The sequence below is a fragment of the Euprymna scolopes genome, chromosome 22 (genome assembly GCF_053919585.1).
Source record: "Euprymna scolopes isolate OS-2025 chromosome 22, ASM5391958v1, whole genome shotgun sequence".
In the NCBI taxonomy this organism is placed as follows: domain Eukaryota; kingdom Metazoa; phylum Mollusca; class Cephalopoda; order Sepiida; family Sepiolidae; genus Euprymna; species Euprymna scolopes.
Genome location: NC_136503.1, coordinates 33,952,412 through 33,978,280, shown reverse-complemented (window position 1 = coordinate 33,978,280; position 25,869 = coordinate 33,952,412). Strand labels below are relative to the sequence as shown.

At 32.9% G+C, this 25,869-nt stretch overlaps 1 protein-coding gene across 4 annotated transcripts in view; it reads left to right on the top strand.

Annotated features, from left to right (window-relative positions):
* The window catches only part of LOC145243959 (uncharacterized), a 125,908-nt gene that overhangs the window by 55,420 nt on the left and 44,619 nt on the right, over nt 1-25,869 (top strand). For all 4 annotated transcript variants that reach the window (XM_080107087.1, XM_080107088.1, XM_080107086.1 and 1 more), the window contains one exon: nt 18,282-18,343. In XM_080107087.1, the coding sequence (XP_079963213.1) occupies nt 18,282-18,343 (62 nt within the window). The remainder of the gene's footprint in view (nt 1-18,281; nt 18,344-25,869) is intronic.

The window sequence follows — 25,869 nt, the reverse complement described above, 5'->3', positions numbered from 1 at the left end:
TTCAGTCAGCCCTCCACGGCCGACTTCACAATTATTTATTTTTTTTTATAAGATCAGAACCTTTCTGATCTTCTTGGCATTTACTTTTTGGGTGTAGGGTCTTTACCTATGATTCACATCAGCTATTTTCCAGCCACCCATATGCCGCAGACTAGAGGTTTTCCACCTCCCTCGAAATCAAAAGTGTCCTGATCAATTCTTTCCGCATGGTTAGTCTTATCAAGTATGGCTTTGTTTTTTATTCTATAACTATCTTATACGGGACATACCAAAGCTCATATACTTAAATCTTTGTGGTTGGCTTCAGAAGTTTAAGATATACCTTTTTTTTCTCTCATACGGATTCACTCGGATTTCCTTGCTTGGATTCTTGAAACTTCGACGAGGATTTAGAAATATCACCTTTAACTAACTAACACCTTTCGCGCCCAACCTTAATTGCGCTCTAAATTCTATCTAATAGCCCGATTGTTTTGTGACCTTTCTTTTCTCTCATCAGAGCTTCCAAGATCCATCAGATATATCCCACATTCATGCGTCTCTAAAAAAAATACAAGGTTATATCTTTCTTACGTAATCTACGGCATATTTTTGCTTGTCTCTTACTTCATTATGCTATATGTGATTGCCTCGGGACTACCTATCCTCGGTTTACTGGCCCCTTAAGAATTTTCGTATTCTTTCCAACGCCTGTTTATTAATTAAGCCAAGTCTTACCACTTGCTTGGAGTCGTTACGTGCAACCAGCTTATTTTAAGCACTTAATTAACCAGGTTCCCAAATTTTTCGTATAGGGGCACATCTTGTGCTTATCAATCCCTACCAAGTCACTTTTCTTGGAGAAAAATTTTAGGATCTCTAAAAAAAAACAACAAAACCAAATACTAAAAAAAACATCTTTCTTACGGCTTATCACATCCAAAAACTCTCTAAATACCCGTTTACGTAATTTTAATTCTTGTCACATTCTTAAAAGTCTAACTGATTTCTAAGCCAACCATTCATCTTAACTAGTTTTATTTTCTCCTAGACTGTTTAAATCTGATGTATATTTACTGCTGACTTTGAATACTTGCTGTGAAAATCAATAACATTTAGATACATTTAAGACAATTTACAATATTTGTTCAACATCATAAAAACACTTTCAAAAAAATATCTTAATACATTTAACTATGATTTACACAAAACTATGATCAACAGTTATAACTTTTTTTCAAAAAAAAAAATTATCTGTAACAAACAACAATTCAACAAATCTGTCCAAAACAATTGTCCTTTTTTTTTTCAAAAACAAAACAAATGAAACACAAAAAAGCCGAAAAGTTCAACTATGAACACAAAAATGCATTTCTAAACAGAATTTACACGCTGTTTCAAAGACTACATGCGACCTTTGAAAAATTCCTGTTTGATTGACAGATTAAATTCAACAATTCGTCCAAACGATTTCATATTGATACAAATTTTCTAATTGACACTCCATACAAATTTCAAAACAATAATGGGTGACCCCAATCTCTGCATTTGCGTGTATGTGTGTGCGTTTTTTTTTTAACAAACCAATTCATTTATCAATGAATTACGCATGGTGACTTGTTTTTACAACTGTTTATTTTTTTTTCATTGCTACGGGTTTCTTTTACGGCATATCGGCCTTTTCTTTTTTTTTTTAATATTTCTGTGCTACATAAACAAAAGAATTCATTTCAATGAATTATGCACGGTGACTTGTGTTTACTATATTTCCATTCATTACTACAGATTTCTTTTACGGCATATCGGCCTTTTCTTCTTTTTTTTAATATTTCTTGTATCTTTTGTTTTCTTTTGTGTGTTCATTTTTTTTTCTTCTATTTTTTTATTACTGCGTATGTGTGGATTTTCTCTCTTTTTTATCGTTGTTTTATTTTGTTTTGAATTTTTTTTCGCATTTTGTGATCGTCTAGTAAACGTTGTATTTTTTTTGTTTTTTGTTTTTTCGTGGTGTCGACCCCAGGTTCGGTTTTTGCATCGCTGATGCAAACTGGCTCACGGAAACCAGAATATGTATATGTTACATATAGGGGTTTCATTAAAAGAGAGTCTTAGAGAGAGAGATGCTTAGAAAGAGTCTTATTAGAGTGTTTGTCTTGAGAGAGTCTTATTCTTCACACAACCGGCTGTGATTTCCATCATCAAGAATTCAAAGCTTCACATTTTAAGTTTAAAAGTGATCGTCTCGCTTCTAGACGTTCGGAATCTCTCTGAGTTTCTCACTGACTGTTTCTTCTAACTAAAGTTTTTCTCTATCCCTGAAACTTTCTATTTTCCGTGACGTCATACACATGTTAAAACATGTGCCTTCTTTCACGTGTTCTGGACATGCGTGTCCAAAACTTTTCCGTTTTCTACAAAAGGAATTTTAACCTATACTCAGTAACCTATTTTTCCAATATGTTAAAAACATTATCTTATAGCTGCATTCTTTCAATTAAAATTTTCATAACAATTTCATAACAAACTTGACAGTGCACATTCTTTTCTTGAAATATTTTATCTATATTCTAAACAATTGTTTGTTTTACATTCCTTTTTAATTCTCACACGTAATCTATTTCTAAACCTAAATTACGATGTTCGAATTTCGTCTATTGCTATTTCATTTTCATTTTAACTAATCTCTCTATTTTTATACTTACATGAAAAGGGGACAGCCCTTATCATGTAACAGTCACTTCATCAAACTGTGACACATTAAATTTCAAATGTAAACTATCCGTAAATAGTCCAGCATGGTAAATGGGCTTTTGCGTCCCCAATTTCACTGATACCCCGAGTTCGTAAAGGTCTAGGGTTTTTGTACCAATAAAAGTATTAACTGACATAACCACAGAGTTAGGGGTTAGATTCTCCCGAGAACACAATTTTTTCAGAATGGCATTTGAGAAAAAGGATTTCTGGCTGCCAGTATCGACGAGACCGTTAAAAGACACAGGGCGTTGATCTCTCTTTAATGAGATCCTTATCACAGGAAATATACAGCTGCCATGTTCTGCCAGAATCGTTTTCTCGACGAAAGGTTCCGGCGACTTTGGGCACATCGTTTAAAAATGAGACTGTTACCCACAGGAAACACATGCATAAGGAAAACCTCTTATTCCTGGACATTTAGCTTCCTTATGCGAACCCAAACATTTGGTGCACAAATTTAATGCCCCCGCTCTCTCAAGTCTAGCATCAAAGGTCTTATAAGTAGTACAGTCCTTAGCGCTATGGGAAGTCTTATCGCATGACTTGCACAATTTATAATAATTGTTGTTTGGGGGAGAGGGTTTATCAGGTTTTAATTCCTTCCGAGGTTGAAGGGAATTCTTTAAAATATTTTCGTTTTCTCCTTGTCACTTGTTGGACAAAATGGCGGACGTTTTTGGCGGGCCATTTCCGCGCCCTTTCCAGGCAGGCGTCGCCATGTCAATTCCGAGAATTTCGGGAATAACTTCCATTATTGTTTTAAAGGAAGGGTATCTTGTCTTGGCTCGGGACATTAATTGTTTACGCATTCCGTTAGAAATCCGTCTTAACACAATGTGAGTGACAAGCTCCCCTTAAATCGAGCCGTCTACAAAAATATCTCCCTTGAAGGAGTTATCTAGCTCGATTAGGTCGGCCTTGACTCTTTCAATATATTCCTTTAGAAGAGACGGGTCCTCTATAGTATCTATGGAAGAAAGCATTTCTTCAAAAATTTTATTTTTTATATCGGCGAAGTTATAGAACTTTTCCCTTAAAATGTTTATCGCTTTCAGATAGTTTTCCGGCTTGATATCAAGTTCGGATACCTTCTCAAAAGCTTTCCCGCCTAGTTTCGTTTTCAACAACAGAAGCTTATCGGAATCATCGTCCAACGATGATGTATAAAATTCGAATCTCTTCCGAAAAGTTCTAAAGGAGAATTTATTACCTGGAGGGTTATCCACGAATGTCGGACAATCTACCTCCATCTTGATTATTGGGGATTTCCTTCTTTTTTTTTTTTCATCTCCTCTCGTTGTAGGTGCTTCGAATTCCAGAAGCGATTCACGAACCGAGACATTAAACTCGTGGTCTTCTCTACATATCTCAGTTCGTTCCTCAACGAGACATTTAGTCATAAGTTGGTCGACTAGACTTTCACGGTCCAGTAGCCATCTTTTTACATCAGAAACACTACAGGCTATTATACTAGGAGAAGCGTCATTGCTAAGTCTCCCTAGTGTAGTAGTTATCCTGACTCTCTTAGCCGCTAGGCTCGTCTCAAGCTCCTTGCGAGACGGGGCCATTTTGGAAAAGGCAACCTCAAAACGAGATATCCTTGTATGTGAAAATTTATCTACGGATAAATAGTAATGGCATGTCAGAAATTATTTACGGACAAATACTGAAAGAACACAACGTTTAGAAGAGAGAAGAAGAAATCCTTCTAGACCGAACCAAAAAATATATTTTTTTTTACAACCACAGAGACTAAGAAATTTATCATGACATGGAAGAAACACATAAAAATAGAAGAAAATATCTAATCTTACTATTAATTTAATTTGTTTATATATTTTTTAGCTTATAAGTGTATATTAAGTACGTAGTTCGAATTAATGATTCCTCCGCTTCAACTGCTCAGTTATTTTTGAAATGTTATTTAAAACAAGAAGTGGCCTATTAATTAAAAGCAACAAACGAATTATCGTACTCAGCAATATTTTTTTAATTTTTATTTAAATTAGAGGGTACAAGTTAAAGGCAACAAATGAAGGAATCATTAACCGACTAATTTTGCAAAACGCTATGTGAGAAATATCTCTCATAGCCTGAAGGGGGCCCGATGTCAGAAATAAGGCAATGAACAGAAACTTACCGATGGCCGTTATTGACTTTAGTAAATCTGTTGCAAAATTAATCGGGTCGTCTTATTTTGCTGGCACGGGCCGAGTAGTTCTTAATCCCTTCTTGAGATTAATTTGGTATAGTTCATATTTAGACCCTGGGAGACTTAGATGTGTCTGTCAATCCTGTCGTGAATTACGACTACCAGAGCCATTAGTCCGGTGTCTTCCTTTTTTTCTTCTCGACAGTTCTCACCCGGGAAAATCGTTATCCTGTTTTTTTTTTTTAATTTTCCCGCTGAAGAAAAAGGGGATCAGGCGGGGAGGCCCTTAGTGGCCAATCACCGACCTTGTCTCATTATGGTCAAGACCAATCAGTGGTCCTGTATCATCGTGTTATTTCTGATAATATGCCTAAGTCAGTGCATGATTGTCAGTTGTCTTAGAGTAAGCTTTTTTATTACTGAAATTACTTTGATCCTGAACTTGCTTTTGGCTAAGTAAAAGTGACAATAACAAATTCAGAGGTGATATATCTCACAATCAGTTTCCACACTGTTACATTATACTAGTAGACAGAAAAGGATTTTTTTGCGTTTTGTAACAGTTATTTGTTGTATATTTATCTTACCCCATTTTTTGTGCTGGTAACTATTCTGTAATATCGATGGAATAGGCACCCCGAAGTTTTTATGGAGTCAGTTCTGCATATTGTTAGAAAATCCCGAGACAATCAGTACCGGAAATGGTTAAAGCAGATTACGATTTGAAAGCCATATAAACATGTAGAAGTAGCAGACGACACTAAGCATCCAAAATTAAGTAAAACAAATAGCCCTTAAAGAATTATGTTGAAATAACTTACTAAGACAAAAATAAAAGACAATAAGTGGCTTTAAAATTGTAAACTGTTGTAGTAATTTCCAGAAAACCTGTGCATCGTACAAACCGTGATTTCCACAAAGTTACTCGGGTTCAGTTGGCGGTATTAACCGGAAAAGGTCGATCAAAATTTTAGAAATGCTTAGCCAATGAAAAACATGCTGTCGGGTTTTAGCCAATAAGAATCTTAGTATGCGACTTTTTCCTAAATTGGAAGAAATATAAATTTAATTTTAACCGTGCTAATTAAAATTAAATTATAAACATGGAAAAAGAAAGGGTGAATTTATTGTCATTGGCAAAAAAATTCAGACATCAGACAATGTATTAACGTTCTGTCCATAAAAAGTTCATAGCAACTAATTTGACATGCAGGACCTGTAAGACGATCTGCCACATTAAAAGAAGACCTTCTGCGGGTGACGATCTCGAGATGTACTGATTGCTAAATGCAGGCAGTGTACCTCCTTGGGACATTTTTTTTCTAAATCTGGACTAGAAACTTCGACAATTTTTAAAATAATCTACCTATGGTCCCACGACATGTCCAACACTTAAAATTCTCCAGAGAGAATATGTTATCTGTTCCACTCATAGGTGATATACTGGAGGAATATTACGAGGTACATTTGCCAGAACTATTTTCTAAGAATCCCCAACAGCTCAGAGACCCAGGTTACACGATCGAAATCGACAAGTTGGTATTCAACAGACGAAAATAAAACGTTCGATGGTTCCTCAAACTTCTCTGTGTCTTCGGTGGATATGACTCCAGCGAGAAGGAGAGTTTCTTGATCACTGTAACTGATTGGAATGTGGAAACGCTCCTTCCTATAATTAAGAAATATATTCTGCCGATATTGTATCAGACTGTTGCAAGGTCTACAACAATTTATGAGAAGGCTTTCACCACCTAACGGTAAACCACGGCCTTTCTTTTCTTCGACGAAGGCAACTGTAAATCATGTGGAGATGATGTGGAAGGAGGCAAAACAATGGAACGAAAAGGAATGTGGAGCCAGCAGTGACATTTTAGATAGTTACATAACCGGGTTTATGTGGAAGCAAAAATTCGGAAAAATCCATTTGTTTCCATCATAAATCAAATTGCAGAAAGCTACTCGATTGGGGAGCTTTATTCCATATTCTTTGGCCCTTCTAATCCCTCTTTGCCAGTGGCAGAACTACAGTCGACGACCACCGAAAATATTTCTGAAAAAATATCCTGACCTGTAACATAATCCTCCCTGAACCACCAAAAAATAATATTTTTGTAAAAAAAATTACTTTTACAAATGTTCTTCCATTTTTTAATTTTGTTTAATGTTGTTTTTTAAAATGCTTTATATAAAACACAAAAAAGCAGAATAAAAAGTTGAAAAGTGTAAAAAGAAATTTCCTTAAAACCTTTTATTCAAAAACAAACTTTCAAAACATTTTTCCTTAAAAAATATTTCAGAAATAAACAAAAAGCATTTTCTTAACTTCTTCGCTGAAAAAAAAAAAACACACGCGCGCGCACCCACACACACAAAAGTGTTCTCTTAAAACAAAAAAGCATTTTAAAAAACAAATTACAATTTTTTTGAAAAAAAGAAATTTCTTCATTAAACTTATATTAAATTCAGATTATATTTTCATTTATTGCATTTCTGTGGTTTTTTCTCCGTTTCGCATTGTAATTCGCATTAGGTACATATTTGTAATCTACTTTCGTAGAGTTTTACAAATTGACAAAGAACGCTCGGCCTTTTCCGGTCAATCGTGATTCGTGGAGACTTATTGATATTGACGAAGGCCATTAGAAGAATTAATACGAGTGAAACAAATTAACATATTTTCTTTGAAGTTTAATATAGTAAATAATTTAAACAAATAAACGTCCTGTTTCAAGTGCATTTTTTTCTTTAAAACAAAATTCAGTAAGTCATTCAAACAAATTAACTTCATGTTTCAAGTTCGAAGCATGTTTTTTTTAGGGGGGTAAAAGATTAAATGTAGTTCAACATAAGGCGCCATATTGGAGACCATTGTAAATCGACGGCTTTACAAGGGCCTCCCCATCCTAAGAGATGATTTGAGCTAAGCCAACAGAACATCTGATAAAAATTCATCGTGTTCCGAATATAGACTTTCATTAAGTTTTGAGCTTAACTTTTGTCAAATATTGAATTATGAATATTTATATGTTTTTGGTATATTATGTTAATCATTTAAATAAATGAATCTCTTGCTTGTTTCTTCATTATGGTAGAGCCAGATTACAAACTCCACACTCTGCTGCCAAACGTTAATTTAGTTCATAGCCACCATAGACATTCACTAGTTCACTTCATTTTATCTACATCTTTCTCACGGCATGAAGATGTGGTACAAGGCCAGAAAGTAGAAGCAGAAAACTAGCGCCCAAGCGGAAGATCTTTAAAACTAGCTTTGGCTACCCTGTCGGCATTCCTTGGTAGGAGCGCCTCAGGAAATTGGCAATAAACCAACCCCTTCCCAATGAGGGAAGGCAAAGGTGGACCTTTAGAACAATCCAAGACATATAACACAATCCAACAGATAAAACAATTGTAGTGACCAGTCTCTCTCGGACTGATTGTTGAGAAGGCATATTTAGGCAGAAAAGTCATCAGGCAAATTTCACTACAAAAATTTTCTTTGGCTCAAAGATGGAATCCGCAATTTATTTTGCACTATATGAGCATTAAGCATGTCTGCCTTAAATAATCTCCACTTATCAAGGCCCGAAGATCACTCGAGGATAAGATTTAATGAATGTAAGGTAATAGTGTAGTAATTGTTAATGCTGTAAATTGGGTAGCACTTGATTATTTATGGGAACGGCTCAACAAAAACTTGTTTACATTGGATTTGAAAGCTACCATGTTGTATTCAACCAGGAAGCAGGCCAGCAGAATAGTGTGCCACGGATGAAAAGTTCTGGGAGAGAAGCTTTGTTCATGGAATCTGCGGTTACATTTAGGCACAAATAGAGAGTGGGGAAAATCGTTTATAGTGGTTGTAACTAGTCGAGTGTTTTTTGTGAAAGTTTGGCAAGGGGGACCATAGATTGGAGTTCAGTCGAGCACTTGCCATGAAAAGAACAATAGAGCAGAGACAGGCTCACAACGTCTCTTCTGTGAGAAACAAGTTGCAAGGAAGAGAAAAAGACATCATCTACTAGGTTTTGAAGCCGGTTTTGAATTATCAAGGCAGGATAGGGAATGCCAAGCAGCTCTTGCTTAGATATATACAAAAGTACTCCATTTTGGGGTGTACCTGACTCTTATACAGATAGAGGATTGCATCGGCAGTGAGATACCTGCTGAAGCGGTAGAGTTATCCCACCATTTTTTCAATGATCTTGGCAACAGATTTGATGTATGTGTTCTATTTCAGATCAGTAGTGAACGTCAGTTCCAGAAGCTTGTCAAGACATGGAACTTCCCCAAGACAAGAGCCATTCATTCAATTGAGGTATGATGAGGGTCAGAGCGATTTTGATGAATAAAGAGAAGCTTAGTTTTCGATGCATTAAAATTAACCAGCCACCTTTTTCCCCATTGCACACGTTCTCAAGGTCAGAAGAGATAGAATCAAAAGATCTTGGGCATTGTTGTCTTTGGAAGTGTTGCCATAGATTGTGGTGTCGTCTGCATAAATGTTTACAAATGATCTAAGAATGTTTACTGCTATAATAAATATTTATTGCCATAAGAAATTTTGAGAAAGTTTTCAAATGCAGAAATGATCCGATGATTTCAGAGGAACATTACATCTATTAAGGTATCACTTCTAGCTTTCCAGAGGAAGAGTTTAATAAAACGAAGAAACTGTTGAAAATTTGTTGTTAAAACTTAGAATCGATTTCCACACTATATAAAGAAAGAAAGCAAAACATCAACAGTCCAGACGCGAGACAAAAAAATCATCATCCCAAAAAAATATGGTAGTCATAACAACGTACACATTCTTCATATCGAATAATCACTACTTTAAACAACTCGTGGGAGAGAATGCACTTTTGTAAGTGAAGGGAAAATCCTTTCCGGCTAAAGCAATTTTTAATTTTTGTTCCATTCAGAGTGCCTCTTTTTAGGGAACTGGATGTTTCCCACATTAAAAACGACCTCAAGACTCATTTTGTCATTGGGGGCGACTAATGAATAGAAACTGTTTGTACTCAACTATCAGCATAAGTTTAACACGTAATGAAATTATTTCAACTGAAATTACCAACTTTAAAATCTTCTATACCTTCATCTGTTTAGTAAAGAAGACGTACATAATTTATACCTTCAGATGTTTAGTAAATAAAACGTACATAATTTATACCTTCAGATGTTTAATAAAGAAGACTTACATAATTTATACCTTGAGATGTTTAATAAAGAAGACGTACATAATTTATACCTTCAGATGTTTAGTAAAGAAGACGTACATAATTTATACCTTCAGATGTTTAATAAAGAAGACGTACATAATTTATACCTTCAGATGTTTAGTAAATAAAACGTACATAATTTATACCTTCAGATGTTTAATAAAGAAGACTTATATAATTTATACCTTGAGATGTTTAGTAAAGAAGACGTACATAATTTATACCTTCAGATGTTTAGTAAAGAAGACTATATAATTTATACCTTCAGATGTTTAATAAAGAAGACGTACATAATTTATACCTTCAGATGTTTAGTAAATAAAACGTACATAATTTATACCTTCAGATGTTTAATAAAGAAGACTTACATAATTATTACCTTGAGATGTTTAGTAAAGAAGACGTACATAATTTATACCTTCAGATGTTTAGTAAAGAAGACTATATAATTTATACCTTCAGATGTTTAATAAAGAAGACGTACATAATTTATACCTTCAGATGTTTAATAAAGAAGACTTACATAATTTATACCTTCAGATGTTTAGTAAAAAAGACGTACATAATTTATACCCTCAGATGTTTAGTAAAGAAGACTATATAATTTATACCTTCAGATGTTTAATAAAGAAGACGTACATAATTTATACCTTCAGATGTTTAGTAAATAAAACGTACATAATTTATACCTTCAGATGTTTAGTAAAGAAGACGTACATAATTTATACCTTCAGATGTTTAGTAAAGAAGACGTACATAATTTATACCTTCAGATGTTTAGTAAAGAAGACTATATAATTTATACCTTCAGATGTTTAATAAAGAAGACGTACATAATTTATACCTTCAGATGTTTAATAAATAAAACGTACATAATTTATACCTTCAGATGTTTAATAAAGAAGACGTACATAATTTATACCTTGAGATGTTTAGTAAAGAAGACGTACATAATTTATACCTTCAGATGTTTAATAAAGAAGACGTACATAATTTATACCTTCAGATGTTTAGTAAAGAAGACGTACATAATTTATACCTTCAGATGTTTAATAAAGAAGACTTACATAATTTATACCTTCAGATGTTTAATAAAGAAGACGTACATAATTTATACCTTCAGATGTTTAGTAAAAAAGACGTACATAATTTATACCCTCAGATGTTTAGTAAAGAAGACTATATAATTTATACCTTCAGATGTTTAATAAAGAAGACGTACATAATTTATACCTTCAGATGTTTAGTAAAGAAGACGTACATAATTTATACCTTCAGATGTTTAGTAAAGAAGACGTACATGATTTATACCCTCAGATGTTTAGTAAAGAAGACGTACATAATTTATACCTTCAGATGTTTAATAAAGAAGACTTACATAATTTATACCCTCAGATGTTTAGTAAAGAAGACGTACATAATTTATACCTTCAGATGTTTAGTAAAGAAGACGTACATAATTTATACCTTCAGATGTTTAATAAAGAAGACTTACATAATTTATACCCTCAGATGTTTAGTAAAAAAGACGTACATAATTTATACCCTCAGATGTTTAGTAAAGAAGACTATATAATTTATACCTTCAGATGTTTAATAAAGAAGACGTACATAATTTATACCTTCAGATGTTTAGTAAAGAAGACGTACATAATTTATACCTTCAGATGTTTAGTAAAAAAGACTTACATAATTTATACCCTCAGATGTTTAGTAAAGAAGACTATATAATTTATACCTTCAGATGTTTAATAAAGAAGGCGTACATAATTTATACCCTCAGATGTTTAGTAAATAAAACGTACATAATTTATACCTTCAGATGTTTAATAAAGAAGACGTATATAATTTATACCCTCAGATGTTTAGTAAATAAAACGTACATAATTTATACCTTCAGATGTTTAATAAAGAAGACGTATATAATTTATACCATCAGATGTTTAGTAAATAAAACGTACATAATTTATACCTTCAGATGTTTAATAAAGAAGACGTATATAATTTATACCTTCAGATGTTTAGTAAAGAAGACGTACATAATTTATACCTTCAGATGTTTAGTAAATAAAACGTACATAATTTATACCTTCAGATGTTTAGTAAAGAAGACGTATATAATTTATACCTTCAGATGTTGTTGCTGTTCCCCCTCCTTACGTTTCACAACCGATGTAGTCGGAAGCAGCTGAAATATCCGAAAACTCTAAACTAGAGTCCTTTATATTATAGTTTATGTTTTGTTAATTTTATTAATTATAAGGTGTATATATGTATATCATATTTTATATCTTATTAATTTTATTAATAATAAGGTGTATATATATATATCATAGTTTACATTTTATTAATTGTATTAATAATGAGGGGTATATGTATATTTATTTTAGTTTATATTTTATTAATTTTAATTATCATAAGGTGTATATATATTATAGTTTATATTTTTTTTTTTTTATTAAGCATAATGTCTATATCTATTATAGGTCATACTTTATTAATTTTATTAATCATGAATGTATATATATATTATAGTTTATATTTTATTAATTTTATTAATCATAAGGTGTATATATATTACAGTCTATATTTTATTAATTTTATTAATCATAAGGTGTATATATATTATAGTTTATACTTTGTTTATTTTATTAATCATAAGATGTATATATATATTATAGTTTATATTTTATTAATTTTATTAATCATAAGGTGTATATATATTATAGTTTATACTTTGTTTATTTTATTAATCATAAAGTGTATATATATTATAGTTTATATTTTATTAATTTTATTAATCATAAGGTGTATATATATATTATAGTTTATATTTTAATAATTTTATTAATCATAAGGTGTATATATATATTATAGTTTATATTTTATTAATTTTATTAATCAGAAGGTGTATATATATATATATATATATTATAGTTTATATTTTAATAATTTTATTAATCATAAGGTGTATATATATATTATAGTTTACATTTTATTAATTTTATTAATCATAAAGTGTATATATATTATAGTTTATATTTTATTGATTTTATTAATCATAAGGTGTATATATGTTATAGTTTATATTTTATTAATTTTATTAATCATAAGGTGTATATATATATTTTTTTTACATGGGGGTCACCACTTACCAAGGCCCGAAGGCCACTCAGGGATAAAGGTTATTGCGTGTACAGTAATCAATGAGATAGTATTTTAGTAATCATTAGTATTGAGGGTTTTGAAAGAGTGTATTACTGAAGGGGGCGGTTTGTCAGGAGTTTGTTTATGTTGGACTTGAAGACGTCCAAGTTGTAGTCAGGTGGGAAACAGGCAAGCGTCAGAGAGTTTCACTGGCGTGCAGTTCTAAGAAAGAAGCTTTGCTCATGGAATCTACGTTTGGATTTAGGCACAGATAGATAATGGGGAAAATTATTGACAGTAGTTTCAGCCAAGCGGGTGTTGCTCGTGAAAGATTGGCGAGGGGGGGGGACGAGAGATTGGAGCTCAGACGAGCACCTGCCATGGAAATAACGATAAAACAAAGACAGGCTCGCAACGTCCCTTCTGTGAGAGAGAGGTTGCAGGGAAGAGAAAAGGGCATCCCCAATAAACCACGAAGTCTATTTTGTACTCTGTCAAGACAGGATAGGCTGTTTTTAGCAGCTCCTGCCCAGATGTGGCAGCAGTACTCCATCCTTGGACGTACTTGGCTTTTATACAGATAGAGAATTGCATCAGTAGTGAGATATCTTCTGGAGTGGTAGAAGGATCCCACCATTTTCCCAGCGTCCCTGGCAACAGATTTGATGTATGTGTTCCATTTCAGATCAGGAGTAAAGGTCAAACCCAGAAGCTTGTCAAAACATGGAGCCTCCCCAAGACGAGAGCCATCCATTTCAATTGATGCCAGATGGGGATCAGAGCGTTGATAGAAGATAGAAGCTTGATTTTGGATGCATTAAAAGTGACCAGCCACCTCTTCCCCCATTGTACCACGTGCTCAAGATCAGAGGAGAGAAAATTAGAGAGAACTTTGTTATTTACGCCCTTTTGTAAAGAAGGTGTATATATATTATGTGTATATATATTTTATGTATTTTATGTGTTGCCATAGATGGTCGTGTCATCAGCATAGATGTCAACGAATGATTTAGGTATGTGTTTTGGGAGATCATTGATGTAGATCAGGAAGAGAGTTGGGCCCAGGATGGACCCCTGGGAGACTCCAGCATTAATACTGTGGGCCTCTGATTTCTGACCATCAACCACTACTTTTATGAGCCTATCAGAGAGAAATTATTTAATGATTGAGAAAACATTTCCAGTAATACCGTAGCTGGAAATCTTGTGAAGTAGGCCCTTATGCCATACCTTATCGAAGGCCTTAGATATGTCAAGAGCAATTGCCCTGGAAATGAAACCTTTGTCAAAAGATTCACTAATCCTATGTGATATAACCGTTAGCACATATGCTGTAGATCTTGCAGAGCGGAAACCATATTGCATGTCACTAAGAAGGTTGTTTCTGTTGAGGTGGTTGACTATTTCTTTATTTAATATGGATTCCAACAACTTACTCATGACACACACACAGACTTATTGTATATATATTATAGTTTATATTTTATTAATTTTATTAATTATAAGGTATATATATATATATTATAGTTTATATATTTTAATTTTATTAATCAGAATGTGTATATATATTATAGTTTATACTTTTTTAATTTTATTAATCATAAGGTGTATATATATTACAGTTTATATTTTATTAATTTTATTAATAATAAGGTGTATATATATATTATAGTTTATATTTTATTAATTTTATTAATCATAAGGTGTATATATATTATAGTTTATATTTTATTAATTTTATTAATCATAAGGTGTATATATATTATAGTTTATATTTTATTAATTTCATTAATCATAAGATTATATATATTATAGTTTATATTTTATTAATTTTATTAATCATAAGGTGTATATATATTATAGTTTATATTTTGTTCATTTTATTAATCATAAGGTGTATATATATTATAGTTTATATTTTATTAATTTTATTAATCATAAGGTGTATATATATTATAGTTTATATTTTGTTCATTTTATTAATCATAAGGTGTATATATATTATAGTTTATATTTTATTAATTTTATTAATCATGATGTGTATAGATATTATCGTTTATATTTTATTAATTTTCTTAAGATCAGATAAACGTATCTGACGTTTTAAGGGAGTTTTGTCACCATGAGTCACTTCAGGGGTGGGAGGGGCACATAGATATTTGGTATATAAAGGGTAACGTAGAGATTCGAAACGACTTTCATTATCTTTCCCAGATAATCTACAATAGAACTCCACGATACGGCATTAATCCGTTCCGGGCTTGGGATCATCAGGTGAAATCGCCGTATGGCGGGGCCTAAGCAAAATTTTATGCAGTACATAAAATAAAGTATATTATACACATGTATAGAATCAAATAACATTATAAATAATACCGTAAGGTGGGGCAAATACAGTTACAATGGTCCAGAACAACACCGTATTCTACATCGTAACTAGAAAAAACGTATCCCGGGGTTATACTGTATAAATAAAAGTGAGAATATGTGTGTGTGTGTGTCCAATTCTCAACCTATATACTCAACGAATTTTTGATCTACAGACTTGAAATTTAGTATATAGCATATTTAGGCATGCGGTAACCTTTTAAACTGGTTTTCATCCAGAAAAACGGGCTGCTAATGGATAAAAATTGAAAAATTGGTACGTGAGGGGGTCGTCGGATTTTTATCTGTTTGTCAACTGTTTCAAGATTGCGCATGCGTGAATCGTTCACGTGACCTTATGTTAATAATAAGTAGGTTTAAAACACTTTTTTAAGAATGTGTTACGCTGGCCTAATGGTTATCGTACTTGATTCACTGTCTTTAAGTTTCGATTTCAGGTCAAGTATTTTTTTTTTTACTTACAAAAAGTGAACTGTTAAGAAAAAAACACAAACCTCACATGCACATGTCTCAGTTTGTGCATGATTTAAAATATAATATTTATGCATATTTTACAGCCGGTCAATAACGCCAGGCAGTCTGCTAGTTTTATGCATATAATATATAAATTCAATCAAAATAGGATACATTTGAAGTTTTAAAGAAGGTTTCCGTAATTTTGGAGGGGACTCAAAAAAAAAAGCTTATATATTATAATATATATAATATTTCCTAGGGAAAACAATGGAAGTGGTTCCTAACTTCTAAATTAGGAACCACTTCCATTGTTTTCCCTAGAAAATTTTTTACATATGATATAAATTCCATAAAAATAGGATTTATTTAAAGTTCTTAAGGGAGTTATGCCTTCATAGCCATTAAGAGATTCATTTAAGGAGAGCAGAAAGCGAATCTTAGGTTCACTTTTAGCAGCCGACACGTAACTCTCGCTTCCCTTATTAGGTCCTCACGTTCCATGAGTATAGCTTTTGACAACGCGAGAAGAATTGCTGTCTTCTGTGTCGGAATCTAATACATCTAACACTTATCGTTGGCAAGTTTTTTTTTTAATTTTAAAGTACTATTTTTTAGCTCCTTACATCAAGTGGCTTCATGCCTTGTCTGGAGCGATTTTCAGTAAAAAGAACTTAGAGATTCAGAAACACTTCCATTGTCTTCCCTAGTAAAGTTAATCAAAGAACACACTTTTAGATTTGTGGAGAAAGTAATAATATGACTTACACAAGCAACAGCTCTTCTGTCTTCTATGTCATGTAACTGGATCAGGGAAGGAAAAAGAAAGGAAAAACTTTCGATTGTAGATGTCACATTTATATATATATATATATATATATATATATATATATATATATATATATATATATATATATATAATAAAAATTACAATAAGTTTACCAAGGTAATCAAAATGGTAAACTTAAAATATATTATAAATATTAAAGAGTTAATATTTACAAGTAAAATAAACTCAGCCAGATGTAAAAGCTCAATAAAACCGAAAAGGGAATAGAGCTTATAATATGAACTATCTAACTATATTAAGGACTATCCATTTATCTTGTGTTTCCTTTTTTAAAATTAAATATGTTTTTAACTCTTTTTCAAGATGTCTTTTAACATGTTTTATTAATCATTTGTTCATATATATATATATATATATATATATATATATATATATATATATATATATATATGTATAGTGGAGATGGTAATTAATAAAAACTGAAGAAAGTGCTCAATACTGTTGTAGAGCAAATATGCGTTTTATTTTTTATTACCGTATCTTTCTGTTAAGTTACATTATTGTTTCGGCTACACGGCCGTTTTTTTGGCCGTCTGTAGCGTCCTCAGACTTTTACAGATATATATGGTATTAATTTGCATATGAGGTGAGTCGCGTCTATAAGTACGTCTTGGGGAAAACAGGTGTTGAGATTTTGTCAGCTGATAAAGAGAGATAACTGGCATTTAGAATTACAGTTTAAGTTAAAAGGAGATGGTACAAATTGTGGCGTTGAGGAGAAAGAGTTCTATTTTTGCTTTGTACAAATTTTATGTAGATTCTCTGATTTTTCTTTCTATAGGCATTATAAACACACAAACATCACACAGACACAAACACACACACACACACACACACACACACACACACATATATATATGTAGAGAGAGAGAGAAAGAGAGAAAGTTAAGAAGATAAAGAGTAAAGTTACATTATGAACTTTTTTACGATATCAAGTCAATAAGGGTTACAGAAAGAGGAATAAAGGAGGAATTTCTTTAGACCATAGCATTTCGAAGCTAAATTCTTCTCGTCAAAAGAGAAGAAAACGCCAACATTATACAAATGTAAAGATAAAAGGACATATATATACAATATACATATATATATATATATATGTATATATATATATATATAGAGAGAGAGAGAGGGGGTGAGAGAAGGCGAAAGAAAGAGGTGGAGAGAGAGAGAGAGAGGAGAGATTTCTCTACATAAGTATCATAATTTGGATTGCAATTAATAATCAAGCCATTTAGTTTGGATGTATAACGGTTAATTTTTGTGTGCCTATTTCATTTTTATATCGATTGAAACTAGCGATTATATAATTATTTATCCTTTTAAATTGCTTTAGATGATGGAAGAACAGTCATAGGAAGAAACAACGGCAAAATAAATAATATGGCTGAAGATACGGTAAGAATGTCGTATTTCTTTCGTTTATATATATATATATATATATATATATATATATATATATATATATATATATATATATATATATATATTACTCTTGTGATCTCCGTAGAAATTCCATGGTGCTTTCTACATCAATCTGTATAATTCACTGTTGATAATAATATGTCGTTTTGAAAAAATAAGTATGTGTCGGGTTCAATCTTATTAATAAAAATAAACTCTTTCTTCTTCATGAAGCTGTAATCTGACACACCATGACAAGGCCCTCTCCCATTATCAATTAGAAATAGACATATGTCTTCTACTTCTTTGGGGAGATAATTTTCCTCCCCAGACGGTTCTACCTGATTGGACTGGTGGCTGCTTCTGGTATTGACTTTGATCTTGGTTATGCTGGTTATGGTTATGTAGTTATTGGAACAGGTTGGGCTTCTGGGTGGGTTAAGACAGGTTATGCTCCCGTTGTGATTTTTCCAGAAAACCTGGTTTCACTCTGTCAACAAAGATGCTGTTTGTCAGCAAACCTGAATCTATTAATATTTCTATGAAAATAGTGTCCATTGTATTTTAATTATAGAACTGATCCAAATGAGATAAATTAATAAGTAAAAAAAAAATACTCAGAAAGTAATATTGTGCTACACAGTTCAATAGAAATAATAAAATCACATTGTAAAAAGATAATCTTTAATTTACTCCTTCAGTCCCACACCTCTTAGCAGACAATGTTCTTCTTTTTTGTACCCTGTTTCTTTTGAATGTTCCCTCTTTCTGTAACATTTCAATAACCTTTCTTCAGTGAAGAACTACTGTATGTCGAAATTACTATAAGTTTCTTTCTCACGCCATTACAGCAATGATCATGTGTTATTATTACGCCATTACAGCAATGATCATGTGTTATTATTATTATAATGATATTCGAAAATCAAAGGGAGATCACTCTCATATTCTTATCCAGGATTGGCTTTTTCTGAAGCAGTTTTGCCTTCAAAAATTGTATTTGGCCTTTTTCAAAGCAAAACATACAGACTAAGGTGGAAACAAGCAGAATATTACATAGATGACTATTAAACGTGTCTGTCAAGATCGCCATGTCCATGAACTTTGTGTTGACATCATGGACGGCTTTCTATGTGGTAGGTAGATCTAAAATGAAAACCTTGTGTTATCTATTGTTTTTCTGTGTTGCTCTTGTTCATAGCATCTCTTTCATCTTTGCCCTTTATCGTTATTAAAGTCATAGTGGTCAGAGGTGAGAGCCTCATTTTACCAAATAATCATTTGTTCAATTTATATACCAGCAAACTTAAACAAAACAGAAATCGAAAACTGATTAATCAATTTCTCTTCCTCTCTTTTCGTTAACTGAAGATTTTCAAGTCCACAGTAAATTTTAGAGCTGGAAAAAAACTCTGTCTATGGAAATTTCTCTGCCTTAAAATTAACTGGCTTGAGCCAAGTCCACAGTAAATTTTAGAGCTGGAAAAAAACTCTGTCTATGGAAATTTCTCTGCCTTAAAATTAACTGGCTTGAGCCAAGTCCACAGTAAATTTTAGAGCTGGAAAAAAACTCTGTCTATGGAAATTTCTCTGCCTTAAAATTAACTGGCTTGAGCCAAGTCCACAGTAAATTTTAGAGCTGGAAAAAAACTCTGTCTATGGAAATTTCTCTGCCTTAAAATTAACTGGCTTGAGCATAGTATTTTTGCTGCCTTTACATTTTCAACAACAAAATACACACATATCCGTATTCAGATTCTGGTATAATAACATAGCCTTGATCTAACCATATGCTTCTCATCAATCGACATGGACTTTCATGTGGAAGTCCAATATGATTAGTGTGGCAGCGACCATTCACCAACTTTCCTTGACAGTCCATATCAGAGGAAATAAAATAAAAATGATAACTTAAGCTTCAGCTATAGTTGTGAGTAAAGCATGTTCAGGAAGGCATCAGTGGAGTGCGTCTGTACACCTTGAAAATCTCGCCAGAAAGAGAAATAATCTAGTTTTAACTATAAGATAAATGGGCTAGAAAGTGCCTAATGTATTGATATTGAAAACAACAGATGTACATTTGAAGATTTTTTTAAATGGATGTTAATCAATTTAATCCAATTTCAACTTTTTATGATAAACAAAAAAATGTAGATGTCCATTTTAGTGAAGGAGTTGACGCTCGAGCTGTACAAAAACATGCACATAACTGTTTTGGGTGCATATTTCTTGAAAGAAATCATGGGGCAAGAATTTATAGAAAAACAGTAAGGTCAAAATATGATAAGTACGTCAGCTTATTCTTTAGGTTAGTTTTTGTGTGTATACTATTTTTATTAAATATCCATTATTCGACTTCTTTGGAAAGAAAAGTCTGGATTTGTATTATCCAACAGAATATAACTAACCCAACAATAGTAATAGCAACAATTCATGAATTACAATATGCACATTAAACATGAATAAGAAGTGTACGTAAATATTCATATTAGAAGAATATTTCTTCCATTTCCTTGTCCTCCTAAAAAACATCTAAAATTTTCCTACAGGGCACATGGTCAAGTGAATAAATACGTTTATGTTAAAAGATATTCTAAAGTGAATTCTACCTGAAGGTTTGTGAGTTCGAGGAAGTTTCTTGATAATAAATTAATTGATACACTTTACTGAAAAGACATGAAATATGGATAAAATAAAAGAATAAGTTCTAAATTTTTTTAAAACTTATTCATTACATCTATAACAGGAAACTTAAAAAGGTCTTGGAGTAAAATGGCCGAGACAACCATGATAAGAATGACAGTCAAGAATAACAAATAATGATAAAAGTGCATTTTAGGTGCGTAAATTAAGAGACGGCATAAATTAAGAGACGAAATTGGTGGTATAGATGCCAATGGAGATCCAGCGGTCATTAAAATTGATAAATCAAAGTATTTTTACAGAAAATATCACAGCAGTCAGTTGAGAGAGAGCCATTGGGTCTTTGGAGGTATAGAACTTAACACAAGAACGTGCTTTTTTTATTGATGTACCTGACCCGACAGCTACACTGGAACTATTCATTCGTCATCATAACTTGCCAGGTTCTCGTATAACATCCGATCGTTGACCAGATTAGGAGGCAGAATCTTCTTTACGGTACTTGTTCATCAGTAGCACTTTGTGAATTCATACGATCCAGACATCCACATTGTGCAGGCAGTTTAGCAGATCTCAAAATCTTTTCTCGTCCTATCTCCATGAAATTACTTTTCACAGTATTCATGCAGAATTTGACCTGGATCCTTGTGATTTTCTGTCAATTATGATTCAGCTTAATCCGGCAGTCACTGGATTAAACCAAGTGAAATAATAGATGCAGACGAATTTCAAAACAAACCGGAAAAAATAGAAATACAATAAATAAAAAATAACAAGACCTACCTTAAACTTACTAAATATTTTTTTCAAGAAAATTTGAATTTTGTATTGTTTATTATATTTTATTATTTTTTTTTTTTTGTAATTTTTTATCAACAAAATTTTTGTATTTTTTCAAGAAAAAATTAATGCTTTTTTTTTAAACTGTAAATTGTTAGTTGAAAGTACAGTTTTTTTTTTCAAAAAAACTTACACTTTTGTGTAAAAAAATTGTACGCTTTGTGTAAGAAAATTGGCAGTAAACGTTTTTGTCAGCATAAATTGTTTTTTATAAGAAAGGATGAATGATTTTTATGAAAACCATAAATTGTTAGGTGAAAGTACAAGAAAAGAAATTCACAAAAATTTATAAATTTTTTTTGTCAAAAAATATTAAAAATAAACAGGAAAAATACCTCCTATCACCCAAAAAATAATTAAAAATTACATTTTTTACATAAAAACAAAAAATATCTATTTAGTGTTTCAACATTTGAACAATGCTTGTCCAGTGACTGCCAGTCCAGCTTGAGCCATAATTGATGGGTAATTCTGAAGATCTGGATCAAATTCTGCAAGAGTACCCTTTTCACAATAGGTTTTGTAACAAGTACTTGTTTCTTGTTATTCTAAAGATTACAGCTGACAATTATATCCAGTAATATTGTGTTACTGTTATACATTGTCTCTAATCATGTGAACTATTATGTTGGTGCAAAAATAATGTCGTTTTTTGACTTATATATATCTGATTAAAAAAATGACATTATTTTTGCACCAACTTAATACACTATAAAGGAATAGCATGGTTTAAGTTAAATCTTTTAATTTATATACCTAAAATGCCATTTTTACCTAAATATCATATTAAGAATATTAGCAAATATGATAAATCACAGGATTAAACCAATTATGCCTGTTTTTAGAATACAGTCGAAAACATATCTAGAACTTACGAGAGAAGTACATGAGTAAATATGAATGTCATTCATAGTTTTTTTGTAACAAAACAAACATTTACGGTAAACACTCGTCTAGCTACAACCAATAATTTCCTTTGCTATCTATCTGCGCCTAAAATTAAAATAGAAATTCTATGAGCAAAGCTTCATTCCTAGAACTGTCCGTCTATGGAACACGATACCATTGAATTGCTTCCCAGCTGACTAAATGTTCTGGTGTAGTTAACATCCCTATATCTATGATAGTATAGATTCGTCTGGCACTATGTAAGCCAGACATTTCTGCCGTCGGGTAGACAGCACACACGTAGTTCTCCTCTCGGTCAACCTGGTGGCCGGGTGTGGTGTCTCCTCTGACGCTGCACCCAAGTTAAATTGTTCTTAGTCAATGGAGGGGGAAACTTTTCTATATTAAAACAATTTTATTTTTGCACACTGCCAGCGTGCTTCCTTTTGGGGGAGCTGGTTTTCTCCCACATTGATAAACGACCTTGTATCATATTTTGTTTTCATGGTGAAACAAATAAATATCGAGAACACACGCGTAGTTTAACTGCTCACAGTGAACATCAGGACTCTTTCACCTAAATATTGTGACTCCCTAAACAGGGCCACAACACTATGAAATGTTTGTTTTCAAATCCAATGTAAACAAATTCTTGTTTAGCAGTCCTATTTAATTATAAGTTTCTACCCAATTTCACCATTACCAATCATCTCCCCTATCACTCATTAACCCTTATCCTCGAGTAGTCACTGGGTCTTGATAAGCGGTATATTCCTAATAAAAAACACAAATAAAATAAATTTTATAAATGAGTCATTAAATTAAAGAAGTAAAAATTTGTCAAGTATTTTTATCTACATAAAGTTAGGCATGGATATATGTTTATATGTTTTTAGGGTGGAACGATAAAAATTAGGTATGCAATATGTTTACAGGGTGGAACGATGAAAGTGTCGCCCCAAAGAAAACAACACTACAGCTTTATTTTAAAACTTTTATTGAAAAAATCAATTCAGGTAATCGTGGTAACTTGTGGGCCAGCGCCGAGTCCTGCTGCCATACCCAGAGTATGTCAGTAGCCACCTGATTGCATCACTCTTCAGCACATCCAGGTACACTTTGGTGTTTACTTTCAAGCTGACTTCAAAGATGTTAGGTGGCATGAACTGGCCCTCACTTGAAACCACACCAAAAACCATAACCATGGCCAGAAACTTTGTTTTCATCACCCTGGGTACGTCCCTGTTACTCGTGGCAATCTAGCGATACATTTTAAGGGTGCTGGCAATGGTCCTGTTGTCATAAGTTGAAACAGTAGAGAGCATGAGTTGTAAAGCGACACATCTCTGATCTCGTTCATTGAACATTGTGTCACTTTCAGACATGATAGAAGCCTCCTATTGCTCTTGGGATTTGGACACAACTGACCAACTAGGATATGGTACGTAACGAAAAAAAAAGAAAACCGGTTTCCATCAAACGGAAATGGAATCCTGTTGTCTTTTCTTGGTCGACAATTATATCGTTCCACCCTGTACATATTTCTATGTACAGAATTTACTTCTTAAACTAATTAGCCATCTGCTAGGTGTAAATGTTGAAATAGTGGGCTACATTTAGTTGAATGTAGTTTTATTTAAAGGAGGTGGAAAGGGAGTGGAAGTTATTTATAAAAATACAGATACCTCCGATTTCTGTGAAATTATAACACTACATCAAATATCAATTCATAAATATTCGCCAGATTTCAATGTTTTTTGGCGTATCTTAAAGTGTTTTGAAGGAAAATAATATGGACACAGCCTTCTATTCGAAAATTTTAATAATTAAGATTTTCAGTAAATTTGATTCATAATAATACTATATAATGAAATTTTTTTTTTTTTTTTTTTTTTTTTTTTACATTTTCACCCCAAACAAGGCAAATTGCCACTTTGGTGTAAGGGGCTACTATCAGGGGCAACAACTACTGGGGTATTATGTAGGGATTTGGCAGCAAGATGTCGGTTCACGTTACACTTGAACTTCTGCACGTCAGTACTGTTGGGGAAGCAGGGACCTGGAATGGAATTCCAGAGTCTAGCGGTTCTCGGGAAGAAACTATTGGAGTAAAAAGATCTTTTACATCTAGGGATCTCTACAGTGTGGGGGTGGGATTTAGCAGCCTGTCGGGTTTGTCGAGGGTGCTCACGTCGTGGGGGCACAAGTGATTGCAGTTCGTCAGAGCATTCACCACTAAAATACTTATAGAAAAGGCAGAGCGATGCAACATTTCGTCGATGGGACAGAGGCTGAAGCTTAGATGCCAGTTCAGGGCCTATCAGGTTTGCGACTCTCTTTTGAACCTTGTCAAGGAGCGAGAGACTAGTAGCAGATGCACCAGCCCAGATGTGACAGCAATACTCCATACATGGGCGAATGGTGGCCTTATAGAGGTACAGGATACTTTTGGGTGTTAGTAGTTTTCTAGCACGGTAGAGAGAGCCCACCTTTCTTGCAGCGGCCCTGACAATGCCTTCAATGTAATTGTTCCAACTCATGTTTCCTGTGAACGTTAGGCCAAGGAGTTTGAAAGATGTACTCTCAGATAAAGAGTCGTTGGCCATTGTTATAGGTGGTATAGAGGGTTTCTTGTAATTATTGAATGAAACTAGTTAAGTCTTGGCAGCATTGAACGCGACCAACCACTGTTGTCCCCATTCCACCACAGATTGGAGGTCTTCCTCTAGTGTTTCTGCCATTTCTTTAGAAATGTGTTCATTTGTCTTCCTGTCGTGCCTGCCATAGAATGTAGTGTCATCAGCATATATACCCATCTCAGAGGCAATTTTGTCGGGGAGGTCATTTATGAATATCAGGAACAATAGAGGTCCAAGGATAGAACCCTTGGGCACCCCCGCATTTATATCATATTGTTTAGATGTACGACCGTCGAGGACAACCTGGATTTTTCTCTTATCTAAGAAGGATTTAATTATGTTAAGTATTCTACCAGTAATACCGTATGATCTAATTTTCCTGAGGAGACCCTCATGCCATACCCTGTCAAAAGCCTTAGATATATCTAGAGCTACCGCTCTGCCCTCCCCCGCTTTGTCCAGTGAATGGTATATACGTTCAGAGATCACAGTTAGGATGTCTGCTATGGA